This window comes from Bubalus bubalis, chromosome 6 (genome assembly GCF_019923935.1).
Source record: "Bubalus bubalis isolate 160015118507 breed Murrah chromosome 6, NDDB_SH_1, whole genome shotgun sequence".
Lineage (NCBI taxonomy): Eukaryota > Metazoa > Chordata > Mammalia > Artiodactyla > Bovidae > Bubalus > Bubalus bubalis.
The window spans coordinates 23,473,077-23,488,949 of NC_059162.1; the positions used below are offsets into that span (position 1 = coordinate 23,473,077).

Genomic DNA, 15,873 nt, shown 5'->3' on the forward strand with positions numbered 1-15,873 from the left:
GAATGAATTGCATTATCTTGTAAGTTTGTGGACTTATAAGAAGTCAAATGTTTTCATGGACTCCTCTCTTTTCCATATAGGTGTCCAGAGGGCTTCTTGGGAGAATATTGTCAGCATCGAGACCCCTGTGAGAAGAACCGTTGCCAGAATGGTGGGACGTGTGTGGCCCAGGCTATGTTGGGGAAAGCCACATGCCGCTGTGCCCCGGGCTTCACGGGCGAGGACTGCCAGCACTCGACTACTCACCCCTGCTTTGTGTCTCACCCCTGCCTGAATGGGGGCACCTGCCACGTGCTTAGCCGGGACACCTACGAGTGCACCTGCCAAGTCGGTTTTACAGGTAACAAGTGGGACTCAGGCCCACACTTTCCTATTCTCAGCAGGTACTTCCATTTAGTGTCTTTTAGATACTATCATCTGGTTCTTTAGGGTCCCCCTCTATCGTACATGTTTATCATTATGGGAGGAACTGGAATGTTCCAGTCAACTGTCCTTAACTTCCTTTTGAAAGGGGAGAAAGAGAAAGCAAAAGGGTCAAATACTCCACAGTGGTTGACTGCCTGAAGTGTATGTATCAGGACTGGGGATCGTGATTACTTCCCTGTCACTGGAAGAAAAGTTGTTAGTGTTATTGATAACTTATTCCTTAAAAACTTCTCTCCCCAGACATTCAGGGCACTGGCTTTTCTGGTTTTCTAAACCGATTGTTTCTTTTGCTTCTCTATTGCCTTGTCCTTGTCCTCATGCATTTAATTTTTGTTCTTTGGAACTCTGTTTTGAGCCTTCTTTTGAGCCATATGACAGCTTTCCCCAGGGAATCTCACTGTCTCCAGTTTCTTCAGCTGTCATCATCTTCATCCCCTGCTGATGACTCTCATGATCATCCTTTTCGCTTCACACTGACACTCACATCGCCACATCTTTAGTTATACATGCAGATCTTCTCACAAACTCACCTGCTTACCATGCCTAGTGACTTTTCGTCATCTGCAGAGTAAACTGCAGACTCTTTTACTCGGCTTTCACAGCCCTTCACAGTCTAGGCCTTGCGTCTTTTTATAGCCTCACTTCCCCACAAGCATCTCGCTTTAGTGACGCCAGCGTCCTCATCATTTCCTGAAAATGTCACACTTCCTGTTGCCTCCATGCTATTGCATACCCCTTTGCTGGAATGCCCTTTTCTACATTTGGAGATTGCCTAATGTTATTGTAACCTCTCAGTGACCCTCTCATGATTCCTTTACACAGTTAGTCTCTGTGTTCTATTATTTTATGTGTCATAGTTTGTTGTAATCAATTTTTACATGTTTCTCATCTGACTGTATTATGAGCTCTTCAAAGGTGGGTCTGAGCCTTATTCAAAATGAACCATAAGTGTTCATTAACTTAGTTCTGAAAAGGAGAACTATTCACTGTTTTGTTCTCCAGTATATCAACAATTCTGTAAATCTAATTAGAAAATGAAAAACACACTCAGAAAACTAGACTGATTCATTCAGTTTGGAATGCTTGTTCTGTTGGTTTTCCATTAAAAGGTGTTACAGTTATATCTCCATCATGACTGTGACAGCCTTGATACTGTGAGTCACTGAAGAGATTTGGTGGTGGGGAGAATAATTTTTCCTGATTGTCAGTTTCAAGTTGTTTTGCTCCACAAGGCAAGGGAGGGCATATCCACTTAAAACATTTTAATCCCAACTAGTGTAAACGGCAGTGACACCTTCTTTATAATTAAAGCGTTACTCTGAAATAACCCTCAAATTAAAGTGGATTCCTTGCTATTAAAAAGATCTCTTCTTGGTGGTCCTCAGGGTGCTAATCATCTTTATACATCTGCCACTTTCATCTACCACTTTAGGAACCACCACAGGTGAAGCTCACCCTTTTAGTGTTGGGATAGCTCACTACCCTACCTCATCAGACCTTACGAGCTCACCTCACTCATAGATGAAAAAAACAGAGGCAGAAGGTTCGTGCTTGTACAAAACATATATGGGAAACCAAGGTCAGCAACCTTCTTGTTTCAGTTGTAGGCAAATACTCTGAAATACACTGTTGGCAGAAGTAGCCATTTTTATCTGTTCTTCACTGTAGGTAAGTACTCTCAGTAGAATGAAGGAAAATAGGGAGAAAAATGAAGGTTCCTTCACTCTGTCTTCCCTGAGGTATACATGCTGTACCTAGATTTTTTTTTCACCTTTTCCCTTTGATTTGATATTCCTGGTAGACAGAGAGTACTTTTGTGTACTCATGTGTCACCTCTCTCTCCCTTTTAGAGAATCTGTCATGGCTCTTACTTGCTTTTCTATGTGGAGGTGGGGTCAAAGATTTGGATGTTTACCTAGACAACCAATTGGAGTATTAACACGTTCAGGAGATTCTCAGATCTTTAGTTTTGAAAAAACTTGAACTCATGAAAATAGAAAGCCACGTGAATACTGAATTTACTAGTAGCATAGAAATAGTTTTTTTCCCTCTCTCTCTCTCTCTACCTCAGAGAATCTGTTTTGATTCCTTGAGATTGAATACTGTCTTCCTGATTCTAGCACTTTCCTACCTGAGAGAGTCCACAAGAATTGCCTTTCTAGATCTTTATTCTTATGACAGCTTCTAGTTTTTTTCATGTTTAAGAAGCCAGAGATTCTTCATCTTCTTCAAACACATCCAGCACTATTTTTGTCAAGACCGCAATTAACAAGATGTGTCCCGGAATATGTGTGCATGTGTGTTGTGTTTAAGGGAAGCAGAAGTCAAATTGACTTGTTTTTATCATCTAAGAGGTCTGTTTAGTCACAGTGTATTGTGGAAAATATCAGTACATTTTATTTTCATTCAAAAAACATGATTTGAGAGCCTACTCTAGGGATCGGAACCCTACTAGTGTGACAGGTGACATAATAAAAGAAAACAGCAAACTTGGGGTATGTGTTTGCATGTGTAGGGGTGTGTATGTGAGGGAAAGAGAGGGGTTGGGGGCTTGGGTACCCGGGTGGAGCATTAAGGATGACTTTATGGCAGTGGTGACTTATGAGTAGAATTGTCAAGACAGTGCAGCCCACTGGGTGAACAACAAGGAAGACGGCCTTCCAAACAGAGGAGTATCTTAGGCAGAAACAAAGAGGTGTGAGACACTAGGTGGATCCAGACCCTTCTGTGCTGCAGGGATTCTTGTAGGCTTCCTGTGATTCACCTACAGTCACTCCTGTGCTCCACTGAGTCTTTGTGTCTCAGCTAAGGGCCCTGGAGAGTGCTCCTGTCAGATGAACTTGGGGAGGCTCTGATATGGGCTTCCTGTACAGTTCAGAGAGCTTAGAGATTCTCCACGCAATGGCTTCCTTATGTCACCTGTTGGGTGGGAGATGTGGGGTGGGATGGGGCTGACACCCATTTCTGTGGGCAGTGCTTACTTCTGTTATCTTTCCTGTAGGTAAACTGTGCCAGTGGACTGATGCCTGCCTGTCCCACCCCTGTGCAAACGGAAGTACCTGTACCACTATGGCCAACCAGTTCTCCTGCACATGCCTCACAGGCTTCACAGGGCAGAAATGTGAGACTGATGTCAATGAGTGTGACATTCCAGGACAGTGCCAGCACGGTGGCACCTGCCTCAACCTCCCGGGCTCCTATCAGTGCCAGTGCCCCCAGGGCTTCACAGGCCAGCACTGCGACAGTCCCTACGTGCCCTGCGCACCCTCCCCCTGTGTCAACGGAGGTACCTGCCGGCAAACCGGTGACTTTACCTTTGAGTGCAGTTGCCTTCCAGGTAAGGAGTCCCCCTAGTGTCCTGGCTTGGGGGATGCACATCCAGCAGGAAGGAAGGGGATGGGGTGTGGTTCAGTGTTCCTTGAGGAAGTATCCTTCCCAGCAGGGAAAAGGGGAAGTGAAAATGTTGTGTGGGGTGGTTTGCTGGTGAGAGAGGAGTTTTATGGGCCCAGTGTGGTCCATAAACTGAGCAGGGGGTAATTTAACATGTCAGAGTTTATGATGATGAGTGACTTGGAAATTGTTTATTGTCCTTTTTGGAGGAACAGTGAGAAATAAGAGAAACAGAGCTCTGGGAAAAGATTGATAAGTCTATAGAATGGAAAGGAACATAAGGAGAATTAGACATTGAAAAATTTATATGTGTGATTAATAAAATGCTTCAAACTGAATTGATAGTAATACTAGATGATCAACTTTCTTATATGCTTTTACCTCTGATGGAATAATGGATTATTTTACTAGTTACCTGATTGCACCCCCCTACTCTTTTATAATTTTCTTTGAAATTCTGGTCTTTAGAACCCTCTCTAACTTTGGGGTAACCCTACCCAGACTTGAAGCTGGAGACTTTTGCAGCTGGCGTGGTGGTAGCGCTCTGTTAACGAGTGAGCACTTTTTGATGAGTGCTGATAGATGATGTTTGGCGCAACGACACATAACCCAAGATGGAAGCAAGAGAGGAGTAATGTGTGGGAACTTGGGGCCGTTGTTTCGTAGGATGTAAAAAGGAGCGAGGCTGGCCAGTTCACTAAACTCCCCATAAAACTGATGAGGAGGCCGAAAACTGAGAATTTTGACTGAGAACAGAGCACAAGTGGCTGGAACAGATGAATTACTAAGCAACAAAGATTCTGTTTTTATACAAATATCCTTAGTGCAAAAACAAAAGAAGGAAAAACCGTAGGGAGGGAATAACATGCTGAGTAAGCAGAATTGCCTCAAAAAGCTGTTCTAGCTACTCTTTTGGAGTAGGAATCTTAGATTCTGGTGTTGTGGATATGGGTCACATGTAATGGGATCGTGTGTTTTCTCTTTTGGGGATTAAAGGTCATACGTTGGTCTTCAGGATAAAAGCAAATGGCAATTTATTCATTTCATTCAGTTAAAATTTTTTGGCTGCCAACTATGTTCTAGGCACCATCCTATGTACTTGGAATACACAATACAAGACACTGCCACGTAATAGGAAAAGATACCACTTAACCATAAGCCGTGAAAACAAGCTGCTTAATTGCCTTGCTTTCAGTTTCTCTTTCAGTGAAGAATAGATACTGCTGTCATTTTAGACACTAAATATTTATTTACCTAGTATTCCTGTCATCCACATTATCTTTTAGAAGGAATAACTAAAAGGTGTCTTTCTTCACTCCTGCTTTTGTTTGCATTTTAAGGGTTAAAAGAAGGAAACGAATGTAAACAATTTAATTTTGTGAATATTCTAATAGTCTGGCATTCTAATAGCCTAAGTGGCTAGTAATTGAGGTTAGTGCAATTTATTGCTGACCACTAAACATGTCTTTTAGTTTCAAGAAAATTAGTTTTAATAGTTGCCTAGGACAGGAGGTTGATTTGGCAGCAAAGTACTAACGGGAAGTTAGAGAAGTCAATAAAGGAAGTTTTTAGCTGGGAGAGAGTGATTATTCACTCCCATAGCCTCTGCATTGTTATCCATTAGCCACGATAAGAACCTTAGGGAATTCTGAGAGTGTGTCCAGGAAAGGATCTGTCAAACCAGAATAGTATCTCCTCCTTGAGAAAGGAAATAACCAGGGATTCCACAGCTAGAGGCTGCCAGGGATGGAGTAAGGACGTCTTGGCTGTCTCTTACACTCCGCTTACAGTTTAAAGCAAGGCTTTTTTTTTTTCTTTAATATACTGATGAAGTGTGTGTATGTGTGTGTGTTTGGGATTGGGATGGGGGTGCAAGGCTGGGGGCAGAAGATTTGGCAAAGAGCAAACTAACATTTATTTAATGCCTTTTATAAGTCAGGCACTGTGCCACGTACTTCTGCAGCCATTAGCTCTATTACACAAAATCCTTGGAGATAGGTATTATTGTTCAAGTTTTCCCAGGTGAAACAACTCAAGTTTTGAGATGCGAAGCAATTTACCCAAAGTTGTACAGATGACATGTGGTTAGGCCGAGTCCTGAAATCCAGGCAGGTTATTTCCAAATGTTAACTTCTTGTCTGCCCCTGAAGGTGCTTTGAAATGTCTAAGACTTTTTGTTAAATGTTTAGGGATATATGGGTTAAAAAAAGTAGGTTCATGTTAAAATAAAAAGGAGATACTTCTAATTATGATCAATAGTATTTGTTATATACCAGCCTGTGTATGGGCTTCCCCAGGTAGCACAGTAGTACAGAATTTGCCTGCCGATGAAGAAGACACAAGAGATGCAGGTTTGATCCCCTGGAGTAGGAAATGGCGACCTGCTCCAGCATTCTTGCCTGGAATATTCCATGGACAGGGGAGCCTAGTGGGCTATAGTCTGTGGGGTTGCAAAGAGTCGGATATGACTGACTGAGCACATGCCTACAGGCTGTGTGTGGCATCATGCAGATATCTAAAAATAGTAAAGTAGGCTAGTTGCTGCCTTTCAGGGTCTCATGATCTGAAACAGATGATGTCAGCTTGGACAATATATAGAAGGAAATTAAAAAAGAATTAAAAACATTAGATGATGCAATAACACTGTGAATAAATATATATTTATACAATGTGTACGATTTTATGCTCATTGTTTTTATGTCCCAGGTGGAGTTTGCAAAGTATTAACTTTATTTCCACATAGAGAAATAATGCCTGGAGATGATTTTCTTTTACAGAGTCCTTTTTATAATGCAATACTATTCTCCCGTCCCTCCTGCATTGCCCCCAACACTAGTCAAGAGACTAAAATGTTACTTAAAATAGCAATCACTATCTCAATGTAAACAGCACCCTTATTTGAAGAGAATCATTATTTCCATTCTAAAGATGGGTAAAACCAAGTCAGTGACAGGTAAAGTCACTTTTGTCCAGGTTCTGCAGTTCTCAGATGGCTGCTTCCCACCACAGTTCAAATCTTGGCAGTTTTAACTGAAGCCTGCCCTGATCACCCTATTTCAGATTGTAACCTTTCCCTTCCGCCTTCATCTCTGGCCTTGGTCTACCTTTTCTTTTCTTTTTTGGTAACGCTTGTCATCATCTTACTGTATAATTTTCACTATGTAATTTAGCTCATTATGTCTATTGTTTATTGTCTGTCTTTCCAAATTCTTTTGCCTCTTCTCCTCTCCAGAGTAAAAGCTAGGATCTCTGTTTTTGTTTGGTGATGTATCCCAAGCACCTGGAAACCGTGACAGGTATATAATAGGCACACACCTTCTGACTTTACAGGCCGAGGTTAGTATAGTACGGTAGTACTGAGAGCATAACTTTGGTTTTCTTATTTTCTTCCTGGTAACATACCTGCTAGACTTAGTCTAGCTTCTCCTTCTGTACTGGTTTACACTAGTACTGAGTAAAAAGAATTGGAATTCTTTTCAACTCTAAAACTCAGTGAACCCCACATAAGTTAGTGATTATATTTGAATGGTTATGACATAGTTCTTTTCCTGCAAAGGGCACTATAGTTACTGAGATGATTTTAGTATTAAGATTGATGGGGGGAATTAAAACTGTAAATATGACTCATCCTGAGTAATAAAGAAATGTTTCTCAATAGAGGGAAGAAAAAAGGAATATATTCAAGAGGGAGTTGATAGAATGAAACCAAGGAACTGTATTTCATCTTCTCCTTGGTTCAGCAACTGTTAATAACCCAGATCTTTCATAAACTACCGTTAGGTAAAGATTTTAGCAGAAACTGTAAGGAGGAGTACTCAGCTAGAATAATTTTAGCTAAAGAACAAAATAGAAGAACAAAATAGAAGATACATTCTTGAATCCCTGACTCCCAATGTTTTGGGGTTTATGAGTTAAGCTGGTTGTATGCCTGTGGATATATTAAGAAGTAGCAGTGTGCTCTTTGCATCTCCTGGCTTTGCCTGCCAGTTCACAGTTGGACTGGACAATCCCTGATGGACTTTCCCTTTTTCTTTCTCTCCTGTACCTCCTTATTCCTTTATGATTTTTAAACTTCATAAAAAGCTGCCCAATCTGTTCTCTCCAAACAAAGAAGGTTTATCCTTTGTAAATCACCCCTATACTTTACAGGCTTGATTATATGTAATATCCCTATATCATTAAAATAAAGCTTAGCCACATTCTGTGGCTTTTGTGTCTGCTCTGCAGTTGCTGAGCTTAAAAACTCTTAGAAATAATTCCCCTTTGCATTCTCATATGCACAAGGCATGTGACGTTCTCTGGGGTATTATACTAATCATATTCTGGCAGATTTCTCTGGAGCAGATGCAGAAATTATCATACCGTTTTGCAGGGCGCATTGTTTTAGCCCCTTTAGTTTGGGCCCTGAGTCCAGTTTTTCTTGATGTTCCTTCAAGTTTCTCCTGCCCTCCCATGCTTGACAGTTTTGCCCCTGCTATCTCCTCAGCCTTCTATCACTTACTTCCCCCTCCCACCCTGCCTTTTTGTATAGAATTTATTCCTTGTGATGTGCCAAAGGCATCTATTTCACTGAAATGCCTTCTGTATTCCCCACCCTTGGGGGGACTAGAGACTCTCTTAAGATCTTTCAGAACCTATGTACCTCTAGCACAACACTTATTAAACTGCCTGTTCATCCTTTCCGGTAGACACTCTCATCTTAACTACCTGCCCCCCGCCCCCCACCCCTAGTATCCAGCCTCGTGCCTGGCACAAATTGAGACTCAGTGAATATTTGACAAATGAATGAATTGGATGTGATAGAGAAGAGCATTCCTATATTCTGTAATTAAAAAAAAAGTTCAGAAGTTATTTCTTTTGAATCCCTTTACTCATTTTTCTGACTTCTTAGGAGGTAAAGTTAGGAAAGTAGAGCTCATTTGGGAGATACAGAGGGAGGTGGGTAGGAACAGCAGCCTGGGTGGATGGTGGGGCTAAAATTCATGGGCCACCCATGGGGTCAGTGAGCTCACTGGGGCCCATTCAGAGGATGGATGAAGTGTGCCAAGGAAACCAGTGGGATGGAATTGGGACCAATTTGCTCTTTTAACAGGCTTCTTTCCAGAGGGCAGGGAGAGAAGGTAGCCTGTAGCTGTTTACCTTTGGTGCCTTTGTCCAGTTCCAGGTATCCCTGGGTTTTCTTCACTCTCTTATCCCTGTGCACGGAAGCTCTTCCTGAGGACCTTCAGCCTGGCCTGGGAGGATCCCAGTTGTGTCATCTCAGCTTCCCCTTTCTGCTCTCCTCTTTGAGCCTCTGCACCAAGTCTTTCCACCGTCACACCTCCTAGGGACTAAAAATGAAAAGATATGGAAGCTCTCTTGAGAGATGCTGGTATCTGTGTGGGATGACAAGTTCAAAAGACACTTTTCTGCTCCCCACCCTCCCTGTCATCGTTTATCAGTTACGTGGCCCATGGTTTTATAACAGCAGTCTTAAAAATGTTCTTCTGAGTTTAATTTCTTTCTTTTTGGCCTTTTAAGGATGTGAGTTGGCTTCGAGCAGCAAACTCCTTTTAGTACAGTCATGTGAGCCTTTCCATAAGTCGGCTACACCCATCCCACCCACAGGTCTGGAGACTTGTCTGCTTCCCTTTCCCTTAAAACCTAAAAACATTTTAAAGAAGTGATTGCACTGTAACTTATTCATTGAAGCCACATCCATCCTCTGCACCCCCTTACCCCTACTTTCATAGACTTTTTATAAGAATTTGCTAGTTATTTCCAAAAAGAGCCCTGTATCTCTATTTTTAAAGCATAAATCCTGTCTTAATTTTCGAGGAGAACTAATTTGGCTAGAGTTTTCTCAGATATGGGAACTTTTGACCCAAGGTCAGTTTTTCAGATTTTTGGAAGAGAACTTTGGGGTCCCAGAGACCATACTGACCAAATCCAGGTAAAGGTTCTGGTTTAGGACTGACTCCTGCCTCCTCGCCATGTACAGTAAGTCAGCCGTGTGGCCCTTCTTCATCTGTAACATAAAAGGATTAGAGTAGATAATCTCTAAGAGCTGCTTTGATCCCATTGATATATAATAAACACAGTGTATCAGGCATTGTTTTAAGTGATTTTCCTTCTAATATAACAGTATTATTGAGATACAATTTACATACCATATAATTTTCTTTTAAAACACACTGTTCAGTGGTTTTGAGTATAGTTACAGATATGTGTAACCATTACCACAATAAATTTTAGCTCATTTTTATATGACTTCAAAAGAAACTTTGTTCCCATTAGCAGTCACTCCCTAACCTCCCCGCCCCCCGCCCCAACTCCTTCCCGCCGCTGCTACCGCTAAGTCACTTCAGTTGTGTCTGACTCCGTGCGACCCCATAGACGGCAGCCCACCAGGCTCCGCTGTCCCTGGGATTCTCCAGGCAAGAACACTGGAGTGGGTTGCCATTTCCTTCTCCAATGCATGAAAGTGAAAAGGGAAGGTGAAGTCGCTCAGTCGTGTCCGACTCTTCGCGACCCCATGGACTGCAGCCTACCAGGCTCCTCCGTCCATGGGATTTTCCAGGCAAGAGTACTGGAGTGGGGTGCCATTGCCTTCTCCAGCAACTCCCTCCCAGCACTAGGCAATTACTCATCTACTCTCTCTGTAGAGCTGTCTATTCTGGACATTTCATATAAATGGGAACACATAGTATGCTTCTTGTGCGTGCATTATATTCCATTATATGGATTTACCACTTTGTATTTATCTATTCATCGCGAAATAGACATTTGGGCTGCTTCTGCTTTTTTTTGACAATTAAGAATAATGTTGCTCTGAACATTCTTGTACAAGTTTTTGAATGGGCATATATTTTCCATTTCTTTTTGGTTTTACTTATGAGAGGAATTGCTGAGTGGTATGGTAACCCTATGTAATCTTTTCAGGACTGCCAGACTATATCCCATAATGACTGCACTATTTTATTAATACCTTCCAACCAGCAGTGTATAAGGATTTCCAATTTCTCCATTACCTCACCAGCACTTGTTGCTATCTGTCTTTTAAATTATAGCCATTCTAGTGGGTATGAAATGATAGCTTATTGTGGTCATGATTTGCATTTTCCTGATGGCTGATGCTGAGCATCATTTCATGTGCTTACTGGCCTTTTGTGTATCTTCCTTGGAGAAATGTCTATTTAGCTCCTTTAGCCGTTTTATAACTGGATTGTTTGTATTATTATGGATATTGTATTTTAATATTGTTGTAAGAATTCTTTGTATCTCCTAGATATATGATTTGCAAATATTTTCTCCCTTTCTGTGGACTGTCTTTTTACTTTCTTGATTGGTGTTCTTTGAAACCCAGGTGGTTTTAATTTTGATTAATTCCAAACTGTCAGTTTTTTCTTTTGTGACTTGTGCTTTTGGTCATGTGTAAGACATCTCTCGGAGAAGGCAATGGCAAGCCACTCCAGTACTCTTGCCTAGAAAATCCAATGGATGGAGGAGCCTGGTGGGCTGTATTCCATGGGGTCACTACGAGTTGGTCGCAACTGAGCAACTCACTTTCACTTTCACGCAATGGAGAAGGAAATGGCAACCCACTCCAGTGTTCTTGCCTGGAGAATCCCAGGGACGGCAGAGCCTGGTGGGCTGCCGTCTATGGGGTCGCACAGAGTTGGACACGACTGAAGTGACTTAGCAGCAGCAGCAGCAGCAAGACATCTCTATCTAGCCCAAGTCTCAAAGATTTCCTCCTATGTTTTATCCTAAGAATCTTATCATTTTAACTCATACATTTTGAGTTCATTTTTGTTTATGGGATGAGGAAGGAATCCAAGTTTATTCTTTTGCATCTAGATATTCAGTTGTTCCAGCACAGTTTGTTACATTGTTTTTTTTCTGTCTAACTCATTTAATCATTAAAACAACCTTTCAGGTAGGTCCTGTTAATTAGTCCAGAGAGGAAAGAAAGTTTAAGTATTAAGCATATATAATATCTTGCCCATGTTCAGTCTTCTACTGCATGGAAAGTGTGAGAATTGAATCTAGGCAGTTTAACCCAGAGGCCATGCTTCAACCATGAGTTAACTCTTTCACCTATTTGCCTTTCTGCCTAAATAACTACATAGTGACAGGTAAGAACTATCTCAAAAATAGTGATGAAAAGAAAACATCTTATTTCTTATATGTTATGTTGAAATGTTTCTGCTTTCTTAATTTGTCTGTGGTTGGTGAATTCTGTTCATTGTAACACTGGCTAATATAAATTCAAATAGTTTGGCTACAAAGGCTTCATCACCTCCTTGACACCTTATCCAACCATATTTAGTCTTGGTCACCAGGGAGATCAAGTTGGAATGGCCAGTATCAGTTCTAGGACACCACCAAACCACAGGGGTTTCTAACAGTGGTGGGCCAGGACTCCTTATTTCTCTCCCACATTCTGAAAGTATCTAACTTTTCCAAAGAATGTTTCCATTTGAGAGCACTAGACTAGAAACAGAGACTTCAGTTGTTGTTCAGGGACTGTACTTTGTGGATCTATAGATTTGCTCTCACTTTATCATAATATTGGGTGGGCTTAAGCAGTTCAGCATTTACTGACTCCATCCATTTGTAAGACTGTCATATGATTAAATAGATATATGAGTGCATGCTAAGTTACTTCATTCATGTCCGACTCTTTGTGACCCTGTTGACTGTAACCTGCGAGGCTTCTCTGTCCATGGGACTTTCTGGGCGGGAACACTGGAGTGGGTTGCCATTTCCTTCTGCAGGTGATCTTTCCAACCCAGGGATCAAACCCTCGTCGCATGTCTCCTGCACTGGCAGGCGGGTACTTTACCACTAACAGCACCTGGGAAGCCCAGAAGATATTTGAGTAATATGATTAATTTTTTAAAAATCTGAGTCTATAAATTTTTTCATAGTCTTTCTCAGGCTTACTTAATGACTCATCTGCTTGCATGGACTTCTTACCAAATACCTGGAGAAATAGAATTCTCTTCAGTCAAGCGTTCAATTATCTCCATCTTCTACAAAGTGATTTCCTTTGGTCTCTGGGTAATTTTTTTGGTTACATGGTTCATACTCATGCACATGACTGCGACTGTATTCAGAGAAGCCAGCTGTGTCCAGTGTAACAGAGCAGATGTAGAACGCCACAGTAGCTTGTGCTAAGGAATGCAGAAAGCAAGGCGCGACTGATGTCTGCCCACTCACCAGACTGCAGTGTCCTGAAAGCAGGAACTCGTTCTTTTATTTAACTATACTGGTGCCAATATAAGACCCAATATGTGTTTTGAGTAGTAAAAGAGAGAAACTTAAGGGACATTCTGAAGAGGCCAAATACTTAGTCATATGTATTTCAAATAAGGGAATGTTCAGTACACTTCCTCTCTTGTCTTAAAGCCGATAGTCTTCCATTTCAATAGTTAAGAGATTTGGTAGGAAGGAAAGAGAACACATGTACACCCGTGTCGGATGCATGTTGATATATGGCAAAACCAATACAATATTGTAAAGTAAAAAAATAAATAAATAAAACACACACACAAAAAAAAAGAAAAGAAAAAAAGAAAAAAGCCCAATGTATAAATTATATAGGACTTCCCTGGTGGCTCAGATGGTAAAGCATCTGCCTATGATGCGGGAGACCCGGGTTCAATCCCTGGGTCGGGAAGATCTCTTGGAGAAGGATATGGCAACCCACTCCAGTATTCTTGCCTGGAAAATCCTGTGGACAGAGAGGCTACAGACCATGGGGTCACAAAGAGTCAGACACGACTAAATGACTTCACTCACTCGTAAATTATATAGGGGAACATGCTATGGGCAATTAGGGTGAAGTTTGATGTGCTATTTTCATTTTTAATAAAAGGGAAAAATCAAGAGGAAAGAAGCAGTGCTATAAGTGTGGAAAGGAGGATGAACAATTTGAAGAGTTGGCAAGTTTAGTTAGTAATAATGCCACTCCATATTCACATAGCTTTTTATATTTATATTGTGTTGTACTTACGATGTGGCACTTATAACAACCTCGAAAGACAGGCTGGGCAGGTGCAGCCAGGCTTATTTTACAGATGAGGAAGCTACTTTAGAGCTTATAATTACCAAGTATTAAATGGCTTATAAGCAGTGAGGTTAGAACTTGACCCTTATCTTCAGACTTTCAGTTCAGTATTTTTTTATGTCTCCCTATTCTCCCCCATGATTTTCCCAAGAAAAAAACAAAAAGGAATTTAAATTTAATTAGATGATCTTTTATTTGTTCTTCCCATTAATCTAGCATGGAGCTGGGGAAAGTCTAATGCCCTTTTTTTTAGAACCAGCTGTCCTGAGTAGACATTTATCTTCACTGGGATTTTATTTCATGAAAACACTTTGAAATACTTGTGAGGTAACTGTGAAGGCATGTCATTGGCACAGTGATTCGTTTTAACTGTCTATGCCTGAGGCAAGAAAAGACAGAAGATTGGGGGATTTTTATATGGTGAGTCTTGGGTTGACCATCTGCTGTCTGTTGAACTGTAATAATGAAGTCAGTCTGTTCTGATGACCATGTCCTGTGGAGAAGAACAGATCACATCATCTCTATGAGAATTTATCATTTCCTTTAACCTTCTCTTACTAGGTTTTGAAGGAGTCACCTGTGAGCGGAATATAGATGACTGTCCTAACCACAAGTGTCAGAATGGAGGGGTTTGTGTGGATGGGGTCAATACCTACAACTGCCGCTGTCCCCCTCAGTGGACAGGTATGTATGGTGTGACAAATCATTGCAATGGGGCATGGGTCAGTAAGCAGGGGCAGGTTGTTACTGAAGTGGGCCCCTTGTACAAGAGTGTCTGTGCTACGTCATTGGGTATAGTGCTAACCGCATACGTCCCCTTATGTTCACTTAAAGAAATGTTCTCACGGACATTTATTGGGCAGATGTTCTGAACTCAGTACCGTGCTAAGTGCTGTAGGACAGCTGTCCCTAACCTTTTTGGCACCAGAGAATGGAAGATCTCCGGTGGAAGTTTTTTCCATGAACCAGAAGTGGGAGAAGGATGGTTTGGGGATGATTCAAGCGTATTGCATTTATTGTGCACTTAATTTCTATTATTATTACATCAGCTCCACCTCACATTTTCAGACATTAGATCTCGGAGGTTGGGGACCCTACTGTAGAAAATAGGAGAAAGAGCGTTACTGTAAGACTCTGAAGTTATTATCTGGCAAAGCAACACATTGCCTGGAACATAGTAGATGCTCATTAAATATCTGAGAGGAAAAGAACATCGTTAAATGCAAAAATATAAATATTCTTACCATATACAAACAAGGTTAACTGTGTGAGATAATAGATGTGTTAACTGATCTTATTTTGATAATCGTTTCATATTAAATATGTCTATCAAATCATCATGTATATACTGCTTAAACTTACACATATGTTATATGTTAAATATGGCTCAATAAGGCTGGAAAAGGAAAAGAAACTACAACTTGTCATGTTTCAGTGTAGTATCAATGAATATTCTAAATTATATGAAAAGATTATTAGAATACTTTTCCTTCTGCTCTTCTGTTATCAAGCTAAAAAAACCCTGAAAATAAGTTGTACAGACTGGGAGAGTTCAGAGCTTATTGTCTGTACACAGAAATCTATCTCATCTTATTCTTATGACATACTTATGCAGAGGGTTGGGCACGTCTTCTTGAAGACATTATTTTTATGACACCTGTCTACATTTCTGTATTTTCCTTTTTTTGTATCCTTTTTTGCACATAGATTCTTCTGCCTTTGACATTAGAAGAGTAGATTTGCTTAAATTGACAACCATCTGGAAGTTTATAATGTTGTCTTCTCTTCTTATTTTTGAAATTGAGTCTGTATAGACATTTAGTTCCAATTTCTGTTTGTATGTATTTATCTAACTGAAAATGGAGACAAGAACTGATTAAGCAATTAAGAACTGGGCCTTTTGGAGAGAAGTTGTTCGATTTAATATGGAAACCCAAGAACAAGCTAATGTTATTAGGAAGAAGCTATAGTACCAGCAAAGGATTGTGCCCAGCAAAGAAGTC

General features: G+C 40.9%; 1 protein-coding gene across 5 annotated transcripts in view; it reads left to right on the plus strand.

Moving 5' to 3' along the window:
- The window catches only part of NOTCH2 (notch receptor 2), a 176,456-nt gene that overhangs the window by 79,548 nt on the left and 81,035 nt on the right, over positions 1 to 15,873 (plus strand). For all 5 annotated transcript variants that reach the window (XM_044944470.2, XM_006049346.4, XM_044944469.2 and 2 more), the window contains 3 exons: positions 81 to 340; positions 3,428 to 3,763; positions 14,432 to 14,554. In XM_044944470.2, coding sequence (XP_044800405.2) covers positions 81 to 340; positions 3,428 to 3,763; positions 14,432 to 14,554 — 719 coding nt within the window. The remainder of the gene's footprint in view (positions 1 to 80; positions 341 to 3,427; positions 3,764 to 14,431; positions 14,555 to 15,873) is intronic.